General features: G+C 43.2%; 1 protein-coding gene across 1 annotated transcript in view; it reads left to right on the top strand.

The window, feature by feature from the left end:
- Positions 1-24,646, top strand: part of Atxn2 (ataxin 2) — a 62,866-nt gene that overhangs the window by 376 nt on the left and 37,844 nt on the right. Inside the window, 6 exon segments of the mRNA XM_090320058.1 lie at positions 12,282-12,318; positions 14,117-14,176; positions 14,549-14,620; positions 15,521-15,671; positions 20,030-20,154; positions 23,399-23,490. Of these exon segments, the coding sequence (XP_090176184.1) occupies positions 14,144-14,176; positions 14,549-14,620; positions 15,521-15,671; positions 20,030-20,154; positions 23,399-23,490 (473 nt within the window). The 5' untranslated portion in view covers positions 12,282-12,318; positions 14,117-14,143.

The following is a 24,646-nucleotide window of genomic DNA, read 5'->3' as shown; positions in this document are numbered from 1 at the left end:
GTAAGCGCCTCCCGTCCCCGGTGGCGCGGGGGGCGCCGAGTCCGCGCCCCCGGCCGCAGCATGAGCGTCCGGCCTCGCCCCACGACGGCGTTCGTTCTAGGCCCCCCGCGCCCGGCCCGCCCCGGTCGTTACCCGTGTCCTCCACCCTCCCCCTCCGGGGCCGGCGGAAGGACAGGCGAGGAGGGTGGGCGGGCAGCGGCCCGGATCCCCTCCCCCGTGGACTGAGGCGGCGGCGCGGGGGCTCCCTCACTCGCGCCCAGCGGCGCCGGGTGCCGTCTCCGCGGCGTGCCGCCCTCCCCCGCCGAGGGCTGGGGCGGGAGCTCCGGGTCACCTCGCGGCCTCCCTGCCCGCCGGGCCGCACTGCTGTGTGGTGGACTGGGCGCCGGTGCATTGTGGTGGGCGAGGGCCGCGAGGAGCCGGCCCGCTGCGCATTTTTTCCCCCAGCCCCCGCTCCAGCTCCGGAGCTTTCTGACGGCGAGGTGTCCCCGAAGGTGGAGGCGCAGGTGCGGCCTCCCCCGGGCGGCGGCGGGCGCGGGAGGCCGGGTGTCGTCCCGCGGACCGGGGCCGATCCTGGAGGGAGTGCGTGCGGGAGGCCGGCGGCGGGGACGGGGGGAGGCGGGGGGGCTGTCAGTTCGCGTTTCCCCAACTCAGAAAACGCTCGGTGTTCAAACGGAGGAGTAAACGCCAGTAGACGGGACTCGGTTCCATTGTGGCCTGTGCCCTTAACCTAGGGAGCGCCAGCGCGTGCCAAGGGCACGCCAGTCAGTTCCCTGCGCCCACGGGCCACCCGCCTCGCCGCCGGCCTGCCGCGGGCCTCAGCCCGGCTCCAACCGCAGCGCACACATCTCCAGGGCCTCCAAGAGGGACACCGGGGGTTTCAGGGCTCGGAGTTGAGAGAAGCCCACCCTCGGCAGTCTCTTATCCAGGGAATTTCGTTTACAAGTAAACTATGGAGAGGAATTCATGTTTTAAGGAATTCTGCTGCCGGGAACTGCTGAGTTCCGACTTGGAAGCCCCAGGTTCCCCATTTCTCCATAGATGATGGTAAAGTAGACGAGTCTTTCCTGCAGCTCACCCTCACTCTAGATGATGGTAAAGTAGACGAGTCTTTCCTGCAGCTCACCCTCACTCTAGATGATGGTAAAGTAGACGAGTCTTTCCTGCAGCTCACCCTCTCTCTGGATCCTCCAACATCCTTTTCTTTCTGTGGCATTTAATGAAAACCGAATAAAAAAATTAATGTAACTTTTATAAGAAAAGATGCATCCTATTTTTCTTAGGCATCAGAAAGAAATCTGGCAGATCCACTTCAACTGTTAAAAACTGAAGCTGGGACTTACAAGTTGCATTCTTTCTCCTTAAGCATACAAATGAGATACATTTTGTTTCAGCATAATTTTTGGGTTGTTTTATTCCCAATGAGTCTTTGTTTCTTGAGGCTTCACAAAAAGGAAGGCTGGAGACTTTCGTGCTTTAAAGAAATCCTTTTACTTGGAGTATAAGTTATACCCTTTTGATACTATAAATGAAGTCTTATGCTTTGGACTTATTAAAATACTAAAATTTCCATATAGATCTTCAGTTAATGTTTTTGCAGAATTGTTTTCAGACCCTAGTCACCTTACTGGATTCCACTTTCTTTGTAAGTCAGTTAATAGCCTTTAGGATATCTTCATTTGTGTTTGTCTCAGCAATTAAAATAAGATTCTGGGAGCAAGGGAAAGAAAATGTTCTTTACAGTGTATCATGTTTCATTCAAGTAACATCTAACTTATGTCAGTTTTTTAAATTACTTTCAGGAGTAATATTCTGTACACTTGACTTTCTCTAGGGAAGAAAGAGTGTAATCTCAGTCTTTTTTATGAGACAAGGTCCTGGCTGTGGAGCCAGGGGCTGGCTTGTAACCCTCCTACTCTGCCTTTCCAGTGCTGGGTAACAATCAAGAGTCACCATGCCTGACTATGACTCTCAATCCAGTTCTCTCCCTCCACTTCCCCTCTTTCTTTTGCTACTGTGGTTTGAATTCAGTGTCTTGTGCTTGCTTGGGTTGGGGCTCTACCACTTAAGCCACGGCTTTCCCTGCCACATTTTGTTGGTTGTTTTCTAGCTGGGAGTCTTGAGAATTTTTCTGCCTTGGCTGGCTTCAACCTCCAGATCTCAGCTTCCTGAGAAGCTAAGATTACAAACAGGAGCCACCAGATGGCTTAAGTCAAGCTTTTTCTGTTTATGTGGTACTGGAAACTTGAACCCAGGGTTTCATGAATGCTAGGCAAGCACTGTACCACGAAGCCACATCCCCAGCTCCAGGCTTTTTTTCTAAACCAACCTTTCCACGGTCCTTTCCCCCACCTGAAATTTGTTAACTTATGGCTAAGTTAGTAACTTGTGTGTAATTTTATGGTATTGTCAGTATTCATCATTGGTTATTCCATCTCTTCCCTTCCACAGTCCCTTCTCTGTTTTTTTCTTTATGCATATGGGTATTTTTTTCAAGATACTTTCTTGCTCTGTGGTTTAGTCTGGCCTTAAGCCCAAGACCTCAGCCTTCTGGGCACAGGGTTTAAGGAATGCACCATCATGCCTGACTTATCCTTTTCTCCAACCTAAAGAACATTAAAATTTCCAAATTTCCTTGGGTACAGGATATCATGTGAACAAACACTTGTTTCTTTTTTTTTTTTCCAGTCCTGGGGCTTGAACTCAGGGCCTGAGCACTGTCCTTGGACTTTATTTTGCTCAAGGCTAGCACTCTGCCACTTGAGCCACAGCACCACTTCTGGCTTTTTTCTATGAATGTGGTACCGGGAATTGAACCCAGGGCTTTATGCATGCTAGGCGAGCAATCTACCACTAGGCCAAACTCCTGCCTATTTTTTTTTTTTTTTTTAAGTTTTGTGACACTACAGATGAAATCCTGGGCCTCAGGTCTCCCCCATCTCTTGAAGGCTTGGAACTTCAGCTTGTTGCTTCTATGGTTTCTACCTCTTGAGGCATTCCAAGTTAGAAACTGTTGTAGTTCATCATGCGTCCATGTAAATGTCACTGAAATATTCATCTCTACGTACCTTCTAAAAGATTTAAATATCTACACTCAGCATAAATTTATTGAAAATCTGTGTAGAAGGCAGGAGCAGATTCTTGTGATATACTCATAAATAAGACAGTGGCTGTCCTGGAGAGAGAGTCTGTCTGTCTGTCTGTCTGGCCTATCTGTTTATCTGTCTATAAATCTACAGAGTCTCCCTAGGAATGTAGCCCAGGCTGGCCTTGAAATCACTATCCTCTTGTTTTAGCCCCCATACTCTGCTCTTCAATTCCTGAGTACTGCATACATAGAAAAAGCTGGAAGTGGTGCTGTAGTGCTCGCCTTGAGAAAGCCCGAGGACAGTGTTCAGGCCCTAAGTACAAGCCTCAAGACTGGCAAAAACAAATGAGGCCAGGAGTTTGGCCTAGTGGCAGAGTGCTTGCATACATGAACACCTGGGTTCAATTCCTTGGTGCCAAATACATAGGAAAAAGCTGGAAGTGGTGCTGTGGCTCAAGTGGTAGAGCTCTAGCCTTGAGAAAGCCCAAGGACAGTGCTCAGGCCCTGAGTTCAAGCCCCAAGACTGGCAAAAAAAGAAAAGAATATGGGCAGGGAGTGTGGCCTAGTGATAAGAGTCCTTGCCTAGCATGCACAAAGCTCTAGGATTCCTTGATACCACAACACAGAAAAAGCCAGAAGTGGTGCTATGGCTCAAGTAGTAGAAAGCTAGCCTTGAGCTGAAGAGCTCAGGGACAGTTCCCTGAAACTGAAACCGCACAACTGAAGAAAAAAGAATCAAGAATTTAAGTTAGCAATGAATGTATGGTATTGGATAAGACTGGAATTAGAGGAATCAGGTTAAGGTGGATGAAGTTCGGGGAGAGGATGGGTTTCAGTTTTAAATGGGTAGAGGAACAGCAATCACTGAAGAGGTAATAGTTGAGCAAAAATTTGATGAAAGCATGGGTATTTTAGACTTTTTTTCCTGAACACTGTGCCTGGGTGCTGTTGCTGAGTTTTTCAGTTCAAGGCTATCACTCTACCACTTGAGCCACAACATCCTCTCAATCTTTTTTCTATGTATGTACGGAGGAATCGAACCCATGGCTTCGTGCATGCTAGGTGAGCACTCTACCACTAGGCCATGCTCTGGGCCTAGACTTTTTTTTGGGGGAGGAGGGGAGTGGTTATTGGGCTTGAACTCAGCCTTGGCACGGAGCCAGAGCTCTTTAGCTCAAGGCTATTACCATATCCCTTGACTCACAGCGCCACTTCAGGTTGTCTAGTGGTTAGTTGGAGATAACAGTTTCACATTCTTTAATTCCTGGGCTGGCTTTGAACCATACTCCTTAGATCTCAGCCTTCTGAGTAGCTAGGACTATAGGTGTGAGCCACCGTACCCTGCTAGACATGTTTACCCTGCTAGACATGTTTTTTTTGTTTTGTTTTTTTGCCAGTTTTGGGCTTGAGCTCGGCCTGAGCACTGTCCTTGGACTTTCTCAAGGCTAGAGCTCTACCACTTGAGCTTCAGCACCACTTCCAGCTTTTTTCTATGTATGTGATACCAAGGAATTGAACCTGGGTCTTCGTGCATGCAAGGCAAGCACTCTACCACTAGGCAAATTCCCAGCCCCTAGACATGTATTTTTTATCTGTAGTTAATCATGGCCTGATTTTGTAGCTTAATTTATGCTGTCTCCTTTGTCAACTCATTCTTTTATGTGGGGAGTGATACTTGAGTTAGACCAAAAAGTTAATGGACACTTAGGTCATTAGAGATAAACTGTAGATGGCTATTAATAAGGGGCTTTGACTTTCTTTCTTTCTTTCTCTTTCCTCCCCCCCCCCCACTTCTTCCTAAAAAGGGGCTGGGAATGGGGCTTACTGGAAGAATGCTGGGCTAACATGCATGAAGTCCTTGGTTCGATTCATCATTGTCACATACACAGAAAAAAAACCAGAAGTGGTACTGTGGCTCAAGTTTTAAAGTGCTAGCCTTGAGCAAAAGAAGCTCAGGTGCAGTGTCCAGGCAGGTCCCAAATTTATGCCCCAGAACTGGCAAAAAAAAAAAAAAAAATCTTGAAGTATACTCTGTTGTGATTCTGGTGCTTGAATTCAGGATCTGGGCATATTCCTTGAGTACTTTTGATCAAAGCTAGAGCTCTGCCACTTGAGCCACAGCACCACTTCTGGCTTTTTTTGAGTATGTGGTACCAAGGAATCAAACCAGATCTTTGTGCATGCTAGGCAAGCACTCTACCACTAGGCCAAACTCCTGGACCCACATTATCGCTACTTATTTTTTGGCCAGTCTTGGGGACTGAACTCATGGCCTGAGCGTTATCCTTGGTCTTTAAGGCTAGCACTCTACCACTTGAGCCACAGCACCACTTCCTGCTTTTTTTCTATGTATGTGCTACTGAGGAATCAAACCTAACTCTTCCTGCATGCTAGGCAGGCACTTTACCACTAGGCCAAACTCCAGCCAGTTATTGCTGGAGTTTAATAACCATTATGTTTCCCCTTACAAGACAGTCTGAGAGTTTTGTTGTTGTTGTTGGTCCTGAACTCAGAGCCTGGGCAGTGTCCCTGAGTTCTTTTTTGCTGAAGGCTAGCACCACTTCCGGTTTCCTAGTGCTTAATTGGAGAAGTCTCATGGACATTCTTGCCCTGGCTGGCCTCAAACCTCCTGAGTAGCTAGGATTACAGGTGTGAGCAACTGGCTATAATAAGTTTTTTCATCATAATTTCACTGTAGTTGAGCGTGTGTTTACCTTGAGTGGAATTTTAGAACATTTTTTTCTTCGGGAACATCATTTTGGTGAGGTAATGATAATATTGTGATATTCTATAGATAGTCTGTTCTAAACAAAATTTTGTTTGAGATTACTGATAGCCTCAGTGGAATTGAGGACAGTTTTTTTTTGTTTTGTTTTGTTTTGTTTTTTTTGTCAGTTGTAGGGCTTGAACTCTGGGCCTGGGTGCTGTTCCTAAGCTCTTCATCTCAAGGCTACTGCCCTGCCCCTGGAGCCACAGTGCCACTTCTGGTTTTCTGGTGGTTAATTGGAGATAAGAGTCTCAGGGTCTTTAGTGCCTGGGCTGGATTTGAACCGAGATCCTCAGCACTCAGCCCCCTGAGTAGGATTACAGGCATGAGCAACCACACCCAATTCACTTCTGGATTTTTCTATGTATGTGATACCGAGGAATTGAACTCTGGTCTATGTGCATGCTAGGCAAGTAGTCTACCACTAGGCGAAACATCCAGTCCCAAACATTGCAACATCTCATATAATGTTTTTGTAAATTGTTAAAAAGAACTGGATGTAGTTAAGATTAATCATGGTTATAGTTTAATTTTTTTAAGCAGCTGTTTTTTGAACCAAGTAGTATATTTTTCTTCTGGGGCTCATGGTGTTTATTGGACATGCTTGGAAATCAGGACTTAAAGACATAAGGTTTTTTTTTTTGTTTTTGTTTTGACGTTATGTTTTGTGTGGAGTCCAGAAAAGATAGTGTTGTATCTCTTTTGGAGTTCATTTGCTCTTTCCTTACATATGACTCTACCCTAGGATCTTTTAAGTACCTTTTGATTGCCAGTAAGTGGGTAGGTGGAACTTTTCAAGGCAGTAAGAAACTGAGTGTGCTTGAAACTTTACAAGGAGAGCTTCAGAAAATGAAAGAGCTTCTAAGTTGCCATCTTGGGCTGCTTTGAGCCAAGGGCCTTGCTGTGTACAGTACAGTACAGTGTGCTTCATTAATGGGCAAGGCAAGGTTAAATTACTTTTCGTATCTCAAGTATTTTTCAAATTACAGGTCATGACCCCTTAATACATTGTGAAATCACTGTAGTGGCTCATGACAAAGCATTTTTAGGAAAATGAAAATGAATAGAAAATACTAGAATGTATTGCATTATTGAAGGTAAGGATTGTTTTAAGAAACTTCTGAGTTAATGTGTATGTAAGGCATTGCAATGTAAAATACGTTGTTGATGGCGTGAGGGTGATTACTACTGTAGAGACACAAACGAGTAAGGAAACATTTCCAGTTTAGGTTATTGGAGTTCAGTTAAATTTGAATTTCTAGGGACTGATGGTATAGGTGAGGGGTGGAGTGTTTGCCTTGTATGTGTGAGGCCCTGGATTTATTCCCAGCACTTCAGAAGAAGTGATAATTACTTTGTATAAATGTGTCTCTGTTGTATGGAACAAAAGTGTTAATTATCTGACATTGAAATTCTAAGGGGTACCAGTGATTCAGGGGGCTGAGATCTGAGGATCACGGTTTGAAGCCAGCCTGCACCAGAAAGTCTGTGGGCTTTTTCTCTGGTTAACCACCAGAAAACTAAAAGTGATGCTGTGGCTAAGTGATAGAACTGCCTTGAGCAAAAAAGCTCAGGGACAGCACCCAGGCCCTGCGTTCAACCCCCATCACCAATCAATAAAATAAATTTTATTGTGCCTTACATATTTGATCCGGGAACTATGATGGCAGAAGCTTTGACTCTCCTGGATTCTGGCTCCTGGATCAGTGCTCACAGTCCACAGAGGACGTGGCTGGATCTTTGAGTGGGCAAGTTCCTCTTGGCTCAGTTTCTGCTAGGCTTGGTGTTCTCTGTGCATGTTTGGCCCATAGTCTCTCCGTTGAGAATCATACAGACTGGAAAATAAATGGAGGCTCTGCCCGTTAGCCCAACTTCACTGCTGCAGGGCTGGCACCATCCAGGCCTACTTGGGTTGTTTTTGTTGTTTGTTTTTATGCTTGTTCTCTTCTGTGCTGGGTATTATCAAATGAAGGGTTATTTATGCTGAGCTCCCCCACTGAGCTCTATTAGGCCTGTACTCCAGCCCTTAACTTGTTCCTAATACTTTTTGTTTTGTTTTGAGTGCAGGTAGTGGGGCTGCCTCAGGCCCAAATCTAGGGCTCACTTGAGCCACAGTGCCACTTAGGGTTTTTGAGTGGTTAATTGGAGATAAGAGTTTCACAGGGACTTTTCTTCTCAGGCTGCCTTTGAATAGTGATTTCCAGATCTCATTGTTCTGACTAGTTAGGATTACAGGCATGAGCCACCAGTGCCCTGCTTACTCTTTTTTTTTCTTTTTTTTTTTCAAAAATTTTAAAATTTGGGCTGGGAGTTTGGCCTAGTGGTTAAAGTGCTTGCCTAGCATGCACAAAGACCTGAGTTCAATTCCTTGGTACCACATACATACAAAAAAGCCGGAAGTGGTGCTGAGGCTCAAGTGGTAGAGCTCTAGCCTTGAGAAAGTCCAAGGACAGTGCTCAGGCCCAAGCCCAGGACTGGAAAAAAAAATTTTAAATTTTATTTATTTTTGCCTGTCCTGGGATCTCAACTTAGGACCTGGGCATTGTCCCTGAGCCTCTTTGAGCTCAAGGCTAGCACTCTACCACTTGAGCCACAGCATCATTTCTGGCTTTTTCTGTTTTGTTTGTTTTTTGTTTTTGCCAGTTCTGGGGATTAGACTCAATGCCTGAGCACTGTGGCTAGTACTCTGCTGCTTGAGCCATAGCACTATTTCTGGCTTTTCTATGTATGTGGTACCGAGGAATCGAACCTCAGTCTTTGTGTCTGCTGGGCAAACACTACCACTAGGCCAAACTCCCAGTCCCTTTTTTGGTGACTCTGTGTGTGTGTGTGTGTGTGTGTTTGTGTGTTTAATTGGATATAAAAATTTCATGACTTTCCTGTCCAGGATGGCTCTGAACCATGATCCTCAGATCTCAGACTCCTGAATAACTAGGATTATACATATGAGCTTGAATGACTTTAACTTCATAATATATGCCATTACTATTCTTTTTTTAAGATGTTATTAACACTGGTTTTTACATATTTCATATATATGTGTGTACACACACACACACACCTTGATTAAGGCTAATACTCTGCCACTTTAGCCACAGCACAACTCCCGGCTTTTTCAAGTATGTGATTCTGGGGAATTGAACCCCGGGTTTTGTGAATACTAGGTGAGCATGCTACCATTATGCCATGCTTTTGGCCCTATACCATTAATATTCTATAATTATTAAAGACATGGAATTGTAGATGGTTCTGTATGTTTGTCTACCTGATAATTTTTAGGATGAAATAATGATCTTGACCTTTCTGTGATGTGATTGTTTATCCTGAGATTATTGTCAGTGATTGAGCTACCTTATGTGGAAAAGCTGAAGTCAAGTCTAACTTGGAGCAAAGTTTGAAACTGAGTGTCAACATGATGGGACAGGTGCAGAGTATTTTTTTTTTTCTTTGTTGCTGGTCTTGGGGCTTGAACTCAGGGCCTGGACTCTGTCTCTGAGCTCTTTGTGCTCAAGATGTGCGCTCTCTCACTTGAGCTACAGTGTCACTCCTGACCTTTTGAGTAGTTTATTGGAGATAGTCTCATGGGGACTTTTCTGCTTGGGCTGGTTTCAAACTGCTGTCCTCAGATTCCAGCCTCCTGAGTAATTAGGATTACAGACGTGAGCCACTGGCACCCATCTGGCATTCTAGGCTTATTGAAAATACTGTGAAAATTACCTTCTGCTTAGGTTATGTATAGTATATGTGAAAAACAAATGGTAAACTTGAATGCCAAGAAATAGGGAAAATCTTAAATTCTAAACAGTTTGGGAATGAAGCATTTCAGATCAGAAAATTTAACTTGTATAATATGAAATAGATGTTTAGATCAGATATATGTATGTAAATGACGAAAAGAATAAAGCATAAAGGTGTAGCTCAAGTGGTAGAGTACCAGCTATTAGTGGAAAAGTAAAGTATAATCTGAATGGGTCTATAAAGAGAGAAACAGAAAAAGTAGATGTCAGTCAACTGTAATCCTACCTACTCAGGAGCCTGAGATCTAGAGGATTGAAGTTCAGAGCAAGCCTGGGCAGAAAAGTCTCTGAGACGATCTCAAGTCTAGGGCTAAGAATGTGTCTTAATGGTAGAGGAAAAGCTTAGTGGCTTTTACTGGCCTTGAACTCCTCTTTGAGGCCACACTGACCTAGAACTTGATCTGCCTCCCTCTGCCTCCCAAGTGGTGAGATGTGCCACTACATCAACACAACATAAAGTGGTGAGATGTGCCACTACATCAACACAACATACAAGATGCTGACATCATGGAGAAATAAAAGTGCTTTGAGTGATTTAGTTTTTTTTTTCAATTGTTTTTGTGCCATTTAAACGCATAAGGAGAGAAGGGGCAAAAAATCAACCTTTACTTGATGTCATATACATTGATTAAATAGAGGTGGATGGGGGGGTGGGGCTGGTGGCTCTTACCTATAATTCTACTCAGGAGGCTGAGATCTGAGGATCTTGGTTCAAAACCAGTAGGGGCAGAAAGTCCTTTGAGATTCTCCAATTAACCACCAGATAGTCGGGAGTGGTGCTGTGGATCAAGGGGGTAGAGTGTTAGCCTTTAGCAAAACTGCTTTGCTCTTTAGGTGGTTCTGAAGAATTGAACCCAGGACTCTATGCATGTTAGGTACACTCTACCACCAAGTTATGCCCAGCTCATAATTAGTTTGAGCTCAGGGCCTGAACACTCTCCTTAGGCTTTCTCAAGGCTAGAGCTCTACCACTTGAGCCAAGCACCACTTCTGGCTTTTTTCTATGTATGTGGTACCGAGGAACCGAACCCGGGTCTTCGTGCATGCTAGGCAAGCACTCTACCACTAGGCCAAACTCCCGGCCCCTCAGTAGTTCTTTATAACAAAGTGATTGTTACTTTTATAGTAAAGCTTATTATTATTCATTATTTAGGGAATATTAGATTCTGTAATTAAACCCATGTAGATAAGACCTTCCTTTTTATTTTATTTTATTTTTTTTGCCAGTTGTGGGGCTTGAACTCAGGGCCTGAGCACTGTCCTTGGACATTTCTCAAGGCTAGAGCTCTACCACTTGAGCCAAAGCACCACTTCCAGCTTTTTTTCTATGTATGTGGTACCAAGAAATCGAACCAGGGTTTTTGTGCATGCTAGGCAAACACTCTACCACTAGGCCAAACTCCTGGCCCTCCTTTTTATTTTTTGCCAGTTCCGGGCTTGAGCTCAGGACTTGAGCTCAGGGCCTGAGCAGTTCTTGGACTTTCTCAAGGCTAGAGCTCTACCAATTGAGCCACAGCACCACTTCCAGCTTTATTCTATATATGTGGTACTGAAGAATCAAACCCTTTCTCTTAATAACATTTATTAGAAACTCTTTGAAAATGAAGGAGTGGGTACAGGATCTTAAAAGAAAAAAAGGGGTGGGGGCAGGAGTTGGGCCTAGTGGTAGAGTTCCTGCCTTGCAAGCACAAAGACCCAAGTTTGATTCCTCAGTTCATAGGAAAAGCCAGAAATGGTGCTGTGGCTCAAGTGGTAGAGCTCTAGCCTTGAGAAAGTCCCAGGACTGGTATTAAAAAAAGGCAAAAACCATATTGCCTAAGCATTAAATTGATACACTGATAACTGGAATGAAGGCAATCAAACCATATCTGTTATGCCTGAATGCTGAGAACTCCATAAAGGGAGATGTCAGAATAGGCAGACACTGCACATTTGAATATGTTCAAGACTGCTGGCATCAGGGGCAGGGAGTTTGGCCTAGTGGTAGAGTGCTTGCCTAGCATGCACCAAGACCTGGGTTCGATTCCTTGGTACCACATATATGAAAAAGCAGGAAGTAGTGTTGTGGCTCAAGTGGTAGATCACTAGCCTTGAGGAAAGTTTAAGGATAGTACTCAGGCCCTAATCAGTTCATCCCCAGGATGGGCAAAAAAACAAAAAACAAAACCAAAAAACCCAAAAAAGAATCCCGACATTAATATTTAATCATCTGCTCACTCATCCAGGAAAGAGATATCAGTTACTACTGTACCTTGATTGTGTTTAACCCGATTGCTATGTTATAAATATAGTAAGCTGACCAGGAGTTTGGCCTAGTGGTAGAATGCTTGCCTAGCATGCATGAGGACCGGGTCGATTCTCAATACCCCATAGACAGAAAAAGCTGGAAATGGTGCTGTGGCTCAAGTGACAGAATTGTAGCCAAGAGAAAGCCCAAGGGCAGTGCTCAGGCCCTGAGTTCAAGCCCCAGGGCAGGCCAAAAAAAACACCCTTGGGTATCTGTAGGCTCCTTGTTGTGTCCTTTTCACAAGTTGTCTGTTTTTTATTTGAATGGCTTTATACAATATTTTTAATTTAAAGTTATTTTTTAGTTTACTCTGTGAAATTTATTTAAATATTTATTTTTTTCCAGAGGTCGAAATAGTAACAAAGGACTGCCTCAGTCATCGGTGAGTAACTTAAATTTCTCCAGAAAAATTGGTAATTGAAACATTTCATGGACTAAATGTCAAGGCAAAAGCAAAATTCTTTTGAGTTTTATTTCTGATAAATTTCATGGATTGATATAGCTTAGTATAAAATTATTTGATATATGTGTTTTTTGTTGTTATTGACTGTGAAGTCTAAACTATAAGTGTTTTTGTCACATGCAGTCCTAGTTAATAATCAGTTCTTTTGGGGCCAAGAGTTTGGCTTAGTGGTAGAGTGCTTGCCTATCATGCATGAAGACCCAGGTTCGATTCCTAGCTACCACACACATAGAAAAAAGCAGGAAATGGTGCTGAGGCTCAAATGGTAGAAGAGTTCTAGCCTTGAGAAAGTCCAAGGACAGTGCTCAGGCCCTGAGCTCAAGCCAAGGACTGGCAAAAAAAAAAAAGAAGTTCTTTTGTTTTAGGACTGGAGTTTGTGAAGTTCGTTGGGTTTTAGTTTTCAACTAGTTGGCTATTGTTTCCTGCTGAATCTCTTTAGAAAGGGCCTCTGGTGGGGCCGGGAGTTTGGCCTAGTGGTAGAGTGCTTGCCTAGCATGCACGAAGAACCGGGTTCGATTCCTCGATACCCCACATACATAGAAAAAAGCCAGAAGTGGTGCTGAGGCTCAAGTGGTAGAGCTCTAGCCTTGAGAAAGTCCAAGGACAGTGCTCAGGCCCTGAGCTCAAGCCCAGTACTGGCAAAAAAAAAAAAAAAAAAGAAAGAAAAGAAAGGGCCTCTGGTTTTAGATTTTGGAACTTTATCAGTGACCTTAAAGTAGACATAAAGAATGTAAGTGGCCATTAGTTCCATAAGCATATGAGGACATACTTTGATATTGTGTAGTATGGCTTGGTATTGGCCTCACCTAAGTGTGAAGAAGCTAGTCAGTGCTCTTCACTGAGAATGTGCTTCTTATTTAGTAAGATGAATGTCACCTTTCTTAGGATATTCTGGCCACAGTTTGTTTTTTGGTTACCTCTCTTTTTCCTTGGCATTGGGCTTGGGTCCATATGTTTAACACATTCTAGGCAAGCATTCTAGTGTGTGAATTGTGCATCTAATCTCATGCCTACAATTTTTTTTTTTTTGCCAGTCCTGGGGCTTGAACTCATGGACTCAGCACTGTCCTTGGGCTTTCTCAAGATTGGAGCTCTATCACTTGAGTCACAACACCACTTTCAGCATTTTCTGAGTATGTGGGACTGAGAAATTGAATCCAGGACTTTGTTCATGACAGACAAGCACTCTACCACTAGGCCACGCTCCTGGCTCCAGGGGGCGAATTTGTATAAGTACTTAGATTCCTGCAACAGCTGCCAGTGTGGAGAGTGGAGGTGTTCCTCCAACTACCTCACCATTCATGCCACTCTGCTTGGGATAGCTGTCATGTACAGTCACACGGTTGTTGGTTGGTGTGACTGACCTCATTATTAGGAACCCTGCTTTGCAAGTGTCAAAATACACCAAATCAGCATGGTGCGGTAGCTCACGCCTATAATCCTAGCTACTCAGGAGGCTGAGATCTGAGGATCCAGGTTCAATGTTCAATGCCAACTTGGCACTAAAATCTGTGAGACACTTATCTCCAATTAACCACCAGAAAACTGGAAGTGGGGCTGTGGCTCAAGGGGTAGGGCGGTAGCCTTGAGCTGAAGAGCTCAAGGACAGTGCCCAGGCCCAGAGTTCAAGGCCCATGACTGACCAAAAATAAAATAAATACACTAAATCACTTTGATAACAAGAAAAACCTCTAATAGTGCTTTTTTAATATTACAGATTTCTTTTGATGGAATCTATGCGAATATGCGGATGGTTCATATACTTACATCAGTTGTTGTAAGTTACCAAGTTATTGTGTGAACTTAAAATGTGACTGATTCACCACTAATATTTGTTAGGTCATTGGAGTTATTTATCCGATTAGCTTATTATTTTACCTTATGTATAAAATACTGCTTATGATTGATTGTCTTCCATCTTTAGCTGTCAGCATGGTGAGAAGTGTAGAGCATTAGTATTCACACTATATAAGCTCTTTGAGTAAGGTTTCCTCAGAATCTTGACAATTCAACATATTGTTAATGCTTTGAAAGTTTTTACCTAATAATGAATGAAATCTCATGTATATAAACTATGAAGTGAAAACACTTACCCCTGGTGAAGAGATAGCATACTATGTGTTTGAAAATTTAATCGTTATGTTTTTAGGGATCCAAATGTGAAGTACAAGTGAAGAATGGAGGTGTATATGAAGGAGTTTTTAAAACATATAGTCCCAAGGTAACTTTTAAGTCTTAACTTTTTATTAATGTAAATCAGCTGCTGTGTGTTATGTGTCAGTTTCTGAATATCTTTTAGCTTCTGACTTAGATATTTGTGGTGATGAGCTCACTGTAAATTCCTATGATAGTTTTATAAAAAAAAGAATATTTTCCTTGCTTTTTAAATTTTTTTGGTAGTTGTGGGCCTTGAACTCTGGGCCTGCGTGTTTTCCCTGAGTACAAGGCTACTGCCCTACCCTCTTGAACAACAGCGTGTCACTTTCAGTTTTCTAGTGGTTAATTGGAGATGAGTCTCACTGACTTTCCTACCCAGGCTGGCTTTGAAGCTTGGTCCTCAGATCTCAGCCTCCTGAGTAGCTAGCATTATGGAAATGGGTGTGTGCCTATTGTGACTTGGGGACTTTTGAATGGTGAAATGGATGCAAAGCTCTGAACAATAGAATGTTTTTTTTTTTTTTTTGGTGGATCTTGGGGCTTGGACTCAACCTGGGTGCTGTCCCTGTGCTCTTCAGCTCAAGGCTACTGCCCTGCCTTCCAGCCAAGCCCCACTTACCATTTTCTAGAAGTTAATTGGAGATAAGAGTCTCAAGTCCTTTTGGGCTCGGGCTGGCTTTGAACCTTGATCCTCGATTTCAGCCTCCTGAGTAACTAGGATTACAGGTATGAGCCACCGTGCTCACATTTGGAGTGTAATTTTAAAGTAAAGTGTTTTTTTTTTTCTTTTCTTTTTTTTGGGGGGAGGGTAATTGAAAAGAGTTGTATCAAGGGGGTTACAGCTTAACATTGCTTCTGGGTCAGAGTTGCCCTTTCATCACTTTCCCCATCCCATCTGGTTATTACCAAGTTTGTTTTATAAGTTTATTTTGTAAGTTTTTGTAACATTTATTTCTCATTTTAGTGTGATTTGGTACTTGATGCTGCACATGAGAAAAGTACAGAATCCAGTTTGGGACCAAAACGTGAAGAAATAATGGAGAGTATTTTGTTCAAATGTTCAGACTTTGTTGTAGTACAGTTTAAAGATATGGATTCCAGTTATGCAAGAAGAGGTGAGCTTCACTCCTAAAACTGTTCCCGAGGGGGTAGCTAATTTAATCAACCAGGGATTTTTCACACTGGTCATACAAAACTTTTGTGACGAAGTAATATGCTTTCTAGAATACTATGATTAGGAGAAACATGAGGACTGGGGGTTTGGTCTAGTGGTAGACTGCTTTCTTAATGTGTATGAAGCTCTGGGTTCAGTTCCTCAGTACCACATACATAGAAAAAAAGCCAGAAGTGGTGCTGTGGCTCAAATGGTAGAGTTCTAGCTTTGAGACAGCCCAAGGTCACTGCTCACTCCCTGAGCCTAAGCCTAGGACTGGCAAAATAAATAAATAAAAGACAGAAACAAAATTAAAGGAAAAGAAAAAAGGTCAGGTGCTGGCGGCTCATGTCTGTAATCCTATCTATTTAGGAAATAAGATTGAGGTTCTGGGGCTGGGAGTTTTGCCTACTGGTAAGAGCGCGTGCCTAGCATGCATGAAGACCTGGGTTCAATTCCTCAGTACCACATACATAGAAAAAGCTGAAAGTGGTGCTGTGGCTCAAATTGGTGGCCTTGAGGAAAGCCCAAGAACAGTGCCCAGCCCCTGAGTTAAAGCCCCAGAGCTGACTGGGGGGGGGAGGGGGAGGGGGCTGGGGGGGGAATAGGGTGGCTATTAGGACAAACTCTCAGCCCCTGTGTGAATATATATATTGCATACATATACATCTACAGATGTGTGTGCATACACACACACAGCTTATATATATATATGTGTGTGTGTGTGTGTATATACAGTGGTTAAAAAAATACACAAATGGTAAAAAAAAAATGATGCATTAAAGTCACATGGAAATAGAAGAGACATCAGCACATTCCACTGAACTTAGCTCAGTGCAGGTGGCTCAGTCCTAGTACTCAACAAGCTGAGATATGGAAGACTGCAATCCAAAGCCAGCCCAGGCAGAAAAGTTGATGAGCCTTACCCCATCTCCAAAATAACCAGCAAAAAGCCATACTGGAGGTGAGGCTTAAATGAAATGGTTGAGCGTCAGATAAGGAAGTACCAGAAAAAAAAAAAAAATATATATATATATATATAGTAATGACTACTACCTTTTTTTCCTTTTTTTTTTTTGTCAGTCCTGGGGCTTGAACTCAGGGCCTGAGCACTGTCCTTGGGCTTTCGCAAGGGTAGAGCTCTGCCATTTGAGCCACGGTACCACTTCCAGCTTTTTCTATGTATGTGGTACCGAGGAATTGAACCTGTGTGTTTGTGCATTCTAGGCAAGCACTCTACCATTGGACCAAGCTCCTGCCCCCAAGTATACTTCTTGAATTTAAAACTTATCATAATGATACAGACTTGTGGTATTATAAGTTGAACAGACATACAGTATGCCAATAGAATTAGTAATTTACAAATCTTGCCCTTTTTTTTCCCCTCACAGACTTTCATGCCTGGACTGGCTTTGAATTATGATTCTCAGATCTCAGCTTCCTGAATAGTTAGGATTACAAGTGTGATCCACCTGTGCCTGGCTCAGTTCATAATTTTTGTTTTGTTTTGTTATGTTTTTTGCCAGTCCTGGGGCTTGAGCTCAGGGCCTGAACACTGTCCTTGGGCTTTTTCAAGGCTAGTACTCTACCACTTGAGCCTTAGCACTACTTCTGGCTTTTTTCTGTATCTATGGTACTGAGGAATTGAATCCGGGTCTTTGTACACTGCTGGCACTCTACAACTAGGCCAAACTCCCGGCCCTCACTTCATAATGTCTTAAAATTGAAATTGTATCCTAACTCTAGTATTTTACTTAATGGATTGTATTCTCTCCAAAAAAAAGTCTCAAGACAAGTTTGAATGAGTTTTCTGATGCATAATTGAGAAGTAATAGGAAATATTGAGGGACAAAATATCTGTCCTATTTCCTGGTAATGAATGGTAGGGGGAGGTACCCTCAAAAAAGGAACTTTTCTGTTTATACTTTTCATTGTGACTGCCACCAGTTGGCATCACTGGCCCTAGACAATAGGGTTGTGCTTGAAAGCAAGGAGGTAAATGTCAAGGAGGTAGGTAGCAGGGCAGCTGCAGCAGGTAGAAGAATAATCTGGACCTTTTCCTCCCTTGCTCTAGAAGTGCTTCTGAATTGGATACTTGTAAGTCAGGGAGCAAAGCCAGAAATAGCCAGATATTCCTGTCTCATAATTGCTTAGTTTTTTTGATTTCTCCAGTTCCTTCAGAGAAAGGTATCCTTTCCTGACACACTTTTTTTTCTTTTTCTTTTTTTTTTTGCTAGTTCTGGGCTTGAGCTTAGGGCCTGAGCACTGTCTTTGGGCTGTCCTCAAGGCTAGATCTCAGCCTTGAACTCAGGGCCTAGGCAATACCCTTGATCTCTTCAATTCAAGGCCTAGTGCTCTACAACTTCAGGTTTTCTGGTGGTTAATTGGAGATAAGTCTCATGGTCTTTCTTGCTCAAGCTGGCTTTGAACCATGATCCTCAGATCTCAGTGTTCTGGATAGCTTTTATGTTTGTGTTTGTGTGTTTGTGTGTGTGTGTGTGTGTGGAATTTATGGGGCTTAAACTCAGCCTGAGCACTGTCCCTAAGCTTTTCAGCTCAGGGTTACTGCCCTACTGTTGTACCAAGCCCTACTTCTGGTTTAGTAGAGGTTAATTAGAGATGAGAGTCTCAGGTCGTTTTGTGCCCTGGCTGGCTTTGAACCTTGATCCTCAGATCTCAGCCTCCTGAGTAGCTAGGATTACAAATGTGTGCCACCACCCTCAGCTGAGTAGCTTTACTGGTGTGAGCCACCTGTGCCTGGCTGGCTTGTTTCTTGTGATAGCCAATCACAGAAAATAATATTCTTTGAGTTATACCTTAGATACAGTATGTATGTAAGTTCTTGCAGTTGCAATCAGGAGGTAGCACTAGGCACCAAGACCCAGGTTCGATTCCTGGGTACTATATACATAGAAAAAAGTCAAAGTGGTGCTGTGGCTCAAGTCGTAGAGCTCTGGCCTTGAGAAAAAAACCAAGGACAGTGCTCAGTCCCTGAGCTCAAGCCCAGGACTGGCAAAAAAAAAAAAAAAAAAAAAAAATTGAAATGTGGATTAGTAGATATTGGTAACAGAATACCTAGAGCCTATTTCTTTTAGCTCATGAAACTCTGTTGTCCTGAAATCAGGTACTTGCAGCCAGGTTTCTTTGTCATTCTGACTCAGTCATCTCATTCTGTACTTCCTATAACTTTCACTCATCTTTAAAAGAAATGACTTTGGGAGAAAGGTCTCCTCATGTTTGTCTTTAAAGAAAACCATACTGCTTGTTTCAGTAATTGTTAATCTCTTTATAGAATGCATTGTAAATAGGAGATTTAAGATATTAAGTAGGACTCTTAGCCTAATTTGGTCAGCAAAGAAAAGCTGTTGTAGTGCTTACTTGATTATCCACATTGGCTCCCATTTGGGTGGTTTGTTTTGTTTTGTTTTGTTTTGTTTTGTTTTTGCAGTCCCAGGGCACTGTCCCTGGGTTTCTGGGGATCTTTTTTTGAAGCAGTTAAGAATCATATTGTGGGCTGGGAATGTTGCTTAGTGAGTGGTAAAGTGCTTGCCTAACATGCATGAAGCCCTGAGTTCCCTTCCTCAGGACCACATATACAGAAAAGGCCTGAAGTGGTACTGTGGCTCAAGTGGTAGAGTGCTAGCTTTAACCAAAAAACTCAGCGACACCCAGTGGCTCATGCCTGTAATCATAGCTACTCAACAGGCTGAGATCTCAGGATCGAGGTTCAAAGCCAGCCCAGGCATGAAAGTTGGTGAAACTCTAAATTACCACCAGAAAACTGGAAGAGATGCTATGGCTCAAGAGGTAGAGCAGTAGCTTTGAGCTAAAAAGCTCAGGGACAGCACCTAGGCCCAAAGTTCAAACTCCATCACCAACCAAATAAAAAGAATCATACTATAAGCTAAGTACTGGTTGCTCACACCAGTAATCCTAGCTACTCAGGAGGCTGGGATTCCAAGGATGGAAGTTCAACCCAGCTTGTGCAGGAAAATCCATAAGACTCTTCATATCCAGTTAAGTTAGAAATAGAGCTGTGGCTTAAGTGGTAGTGCCCCAGCCTTGAGCAAAACAATCTCAGGGATGGTCTCCAGGCCCTGAGTTAATTAACTGTTAATTTTTACAGAAATTAGTGTAATCAGTAATCATGGTTTACTGAATTGTTCAAAAGCATTTTGTTAATGAAGTTTCTATATCAGAAAATACCTTTTCCCCATTATTGGTAAGCAGTTTGATGAATAATTAGTGATAATTGATGTATAGATTATTATTGCCTGTTATTTGATTATATGACCTTTCCACCTAATCCATTCTTTGCAGATGCTTTTACTGACTCTGCCATCAGTGCTAAAGTGAATGGTGAACACAAGGAAAAGGACCTGGAACCCTGGGATGCCGGGGAGCTCACAGCCAGTGAGGACCTAGAGGCTTTGGAGAATGATGTTGTAAGTGGGGTCTTTGAGACTGGCTTCTAGATGAGGTGGTCGTTTTAGTAGGCATATGGCATTCTATCACTGATTTTAGTTTAAGTGGATTTCTGTTGTAGAAACATTTACAGTAGCAGTTGTGGTGTAAACAGAAACTTGAGGCAATTGAGAAAGCTAAACAGTGAGTGCCATCTGTTCTTATGCTTGTGAATTATTCCTTGGTTTAAATGATATATATTAGGCAACTTAATAATTTTTCTTTTGCCAGTCATGAAGGTTGAACTCAGGACCTGGGCACTGTGCTTGAGTCTCTCTCTGCTTAAGGCTAGCACTCTACTCCTTAGCCAGCTAAAGAGTAGGAATAAAACCCAGAGCTTCTTGAATGTTAGACAAACACTCTACCACTAAGCCACACTCCCAGTCCTACAATGTAACAATTTAAACTGGACAGTCTGAGTGTTTTACTTTGGATACCTAATAAGACATTCTAAGAATAATGATGTTTCTTTTTTGAGAAAGAGAAGGTATTCATTTAGATAGAAACAGCACATTTCATAATAAGTCCTCTTGGTCTTAAAAATGGAATCACACTGGGGCCTGGTAGCTGTCGCCTATAATCCTAGCTTTTCAGGAGGCTGATCTCTGAAGATCATGGTTCAAAGCCAGTCTGGGCACTGAAGTCCGTGAGACTTGTGGGGCTTGAACTCGGCCTGAGCCTGATCACTGTCCCTTGTCCCTGAGCCCTTCAGCTCAAGGCTACCACCTTACCCCTGGCCTGGGCTTTGTCTCTGAGCTCTTCAGCTCAAGGTTACTGCCCTACCCTTGAGCCATGCAAGCACCACTTCTAGAGGTTAATAGGAGTTTGTGGTCCAACAAAAAAAAGGGGGTGGGGATCATTCACTTAAAAAAATCCTTTTTGGGGGTAGGGTGGTGGTACTGAAGTTTGGACTCAGTTTGGAGCTTGCTGAGCAGATGCTCTACTATTTGAGCCTTGCCTCCAACTCCTTTGATTCCCTGAGTTCTTCCCTAGTAGGATTACAGACATGAGCCACCTTATGTGGCTATAAACCCATTTTGAAAATGCTGGCCTCATGGCTTGTACCTGTAATCCTAGCTTCTCAGGGGCTAAGATCCAAAGAGCTACTCAAGGCAATATAGGATTGACAGGTAGAATATCCTCTCCCAACCCTTCTCCCCCATCATGGGGCTTGAACTCTGGGCCTGGGTGCTTTCTCTGAGCTCTTCGGCACAAAGCTACCACCTTACCCCTTGAGCCACAGTGTGCTATTTTAGGTTTTCTAGTGTTTAATTGGAGATAAGAGTCTTGCTGACTTTCTTGCCTGGACTGGCTTTGAATCATGATCCTCAGATATCAGCCCTCCTGAGTAGCTAGGATTACAGGCATAAGCCAGAGTACTCTTTTTGTTGTTGTTGTTGTTGTTTTGTTTTTGCCAGTCCTGGGCTTGAGCTCAGGGCCTGAGCACTGTCCTTGGACTTTCTCAAGACTAGAGCTCTGCCACATGAGCCTCAGCACCACTTCCAGCTTTTTTCTTTGTATGTGGTATCAAGGATGTATGTGGTACCAAGGAATCGAACCCGGGTCTTCGTGCATGCTAGGGAAGCACTCTACCACTAGGCCAAACTCCCAGCCCTTGTTTTGTTTTTTAATGTTCCAGTTCTAGGGCTTGTTCTTAGGGCCTGGGTGCTGTCTCATTATTTGCTTTGTTTCGATCAGATGTGGAACTTGAACTCAGTGCCTGGGCCTATTTCTGAGATTTTTTTGCTCAAGGCTAATACTCTACCATTTGAGCCACAGTTTCACTTCCAGCTTTTTGATAGGTAATTGGAGATAATTAGACTTCATGCCTGGGCCGGTTTCAAACTGTGATCCTCAGATCTCAGTCTGTTTTGTAGCTATGATGACAAAAGTGTGCCTGGCTTCAAAGACAATTCTTTTTTTTTTTTTCCGGTGGGTCTTGAGGCTTGAATTTGGCCTGGGCATTGTCCCTGAGCTCTTCATCTCAAGGCTACCACCCTACCCTTGAGTCCCACTTCCTGTTTTCTAGAGGTTAATTGGAGAAAAGAATCTCAGGGCCTTTTGTGCCCTGGCTGGCTTTGAACCTGGATCGTCAGATCTCAGCCTCCTTGGTAGCTAGGATTGCGGGCCTGAGCCACCGCAACCTCGACTGGCTTTCAAAGACAATTCTTTTTTTTTTTTTTTTGCCAGTCGTGGGCTTGAGCTCAGGGCCTGAGCACTGTCCTTGGACTTTCTCAAGGCTAGAGGTCTACCACTTGAGCCTCAGCACCACTTCCGGCTTTTTTCTATGTATGTGGTACCGAGGAATCGAACCCGGGTCTTCATGCATGCTAGGCAAGCACTTTAACCACTAGGCCAAACTCCCGGCCCCCAAAGACAATTCTTATGCTGAATTCTTATGCATGGCAGTGCACACCTATAATGCCAGCACCTGGTAAAGTTCAAGGCTAACCTCGGACCATCTCAAGTTACCTCCTGATGAGTGGTCCCCCCTGAAGAGTCAGGAAACTGGTGTCTGCCTGATAAATAGGAAAGTGACTGTAGACAGAGAACATCCTACTGAATTGTCCCATATGGTTATTTATCAGTTTGAGGAGTAGTAAATACAAGAATAGTCTCTCCCTAAAATATTTTTTTTTTTTTTTTTTGCCAGTCTTGGTTTGAGTTCAGGGCCTGAGGACTGTCCTTGGATTTTTCTCAAGGCTAGAACTGTACCACTTGATCCTCAGCACCACTTCTGGCTTTTTCTAAGTATGTGGTACCAAGGAATCGAACCCAGGTCTTTGTGCATGCTAGGCAAGCACTCTACCACTAGGCCAAACTCCCGGCCCTCTCTAAAACATTTTATTTTATTTTATTTATTTATTTATTTATTTATTTATTTATTGCCAGTCCTGAGCTTGAGCTCAGGGCCTGAGCACTGTCCTTGGACTTTCTCAAGGCTAGAGCTCTTCCGCTTGAGCCTCAGCACCACTTCCGGCTTTTTTCTATGTATGTGGTGCCGAGGAATCGAACCTGGGTCTTCATGCATGCTAGGCAAGCACTTTAACCACTACGCCAAACTCCCGGCCCTCCCTAAACCATTTTAAAAGGACAGTTTTGCTTGTCTTTTCAAGTTGGTAAATATAGCCAGTATAGTTTGCTAGATGTTAACTGAAATTGTCAATGGGTTAAAGAAAATAAATACTTGGTTGTTTTGTGAAATAAGCTTCATTTTTTTTCTAGTCTAATGGGTGGGACCCCAATGATATGTTTCGATACAATGAAGAAAATTATGGTGTGGTGTCTACGTATGACAGCAGTTTATCTTCATACACGTGAGTTCACTTTGGCACATTTTAAATTTTTTTCCTAAAGCTGGGAGATGGTGGCTCATACCCGTGATTTTAGCTACTCAGGAAGCTGAGATTCTAGGATCACAATTTGACAATTTGAAGCCACAATAGGCAGGAAAGCCTGTGAGACTTTTACCTCCAAATTACTCAGAAAAAGCCAAAAGTGACTCTGTGGTTCAAGTGGTAGAGTACTAATATTGAGTAAAAGAAACTCAGGCTCAATGGCCGCATGTTGAGTTCAAGCCCCAGGACTGGCAAAAACAAGTACATAAATAGAGCTAAGAGCCTGGCCTAGTGGTTGTGTGCTTGCCTACCATGCATGAAGCCCTTAGTTTAATTCCTCAGTTCCACATACACAGAAAAATCCAGAAATGGTGCTGTGGCTCAAAGGGTAGAGCTCTAGTTTTGAGAAAGCCCAAGGACAGTGCCTAAGCCCTGAGTTCAAGCACCAGGACTGGCAATAAATAAATAAATAAATGAAAAAATGAATGAATGTATATATAATAAATTCATCAACTTTAATTGTGATGTTGAATAAATGTTAGATTAGAATAAATGTTAAAATGAATAATTTTGCTAGTCCTGGGGCTTGAACTCAGGGCTGGGGCACTATCCCTAAGCTTTTTTTTTTTTTTTTTTTCGTTTTTGTGGGTCATGGGGCTTGAACTCTGGCCCTGGGCGCTATTCCTGAGCTCTTCAGCTCAAGGCTACTGCCCTACCCTTTGAGCCACAGAGCCACTTCCAGTTTTCTAGTGGTTAATTGGAGATAAGACTCATGGACTTCAGTACACAGGCTGGCTTTGAGCCCAGATCCTCAGATCTCAGCCTCCGGAGTAGCTAGGATGACAGGCTGACAGGCATGAGCCACCTTGCCCAGCTAGTCCCTGAAGCTTCTTTTGCTCAAGGTTAGCACTTTACTGCTTGAGCCACTGGGACATGTCCTCTTTTTCTCTTTATGTGGTACCAGGGAATGGAACTAGGCTTCATGCATGCTGAGCAAGTACTCTACCACTAAACCACATTCCCAGCCTGTTGTTATTTTTGAAGCTAAACAATCAAATTTATTTTATTGCAACTTAGTTTGAGAAATTCTCATTAAAACAGGGAACCTTCCCTGAACATTATTTTTATGATCAGA

The sequence above is a fragment of the Megascapheus bottae genome, chromosome 28, assembly GCF_031878675.1.
Source record: "Megascapheus bottae isolate mThoBot1 chromosome 28, mThoBot2.hap1, whole genome shotgun sequence".
NCBI classification, from domain to species: Eukaryota; Metazoa; Chordata; class Mammalia; order Rodentia; family Geomyidae; genus Megascapheus; species Megascapheus bottae.
The sequence above is the reverse complement of the archived record's forward strand: the minus strand, read 5'-3'. Positions and strand labels throughout refer to the sequence as shown.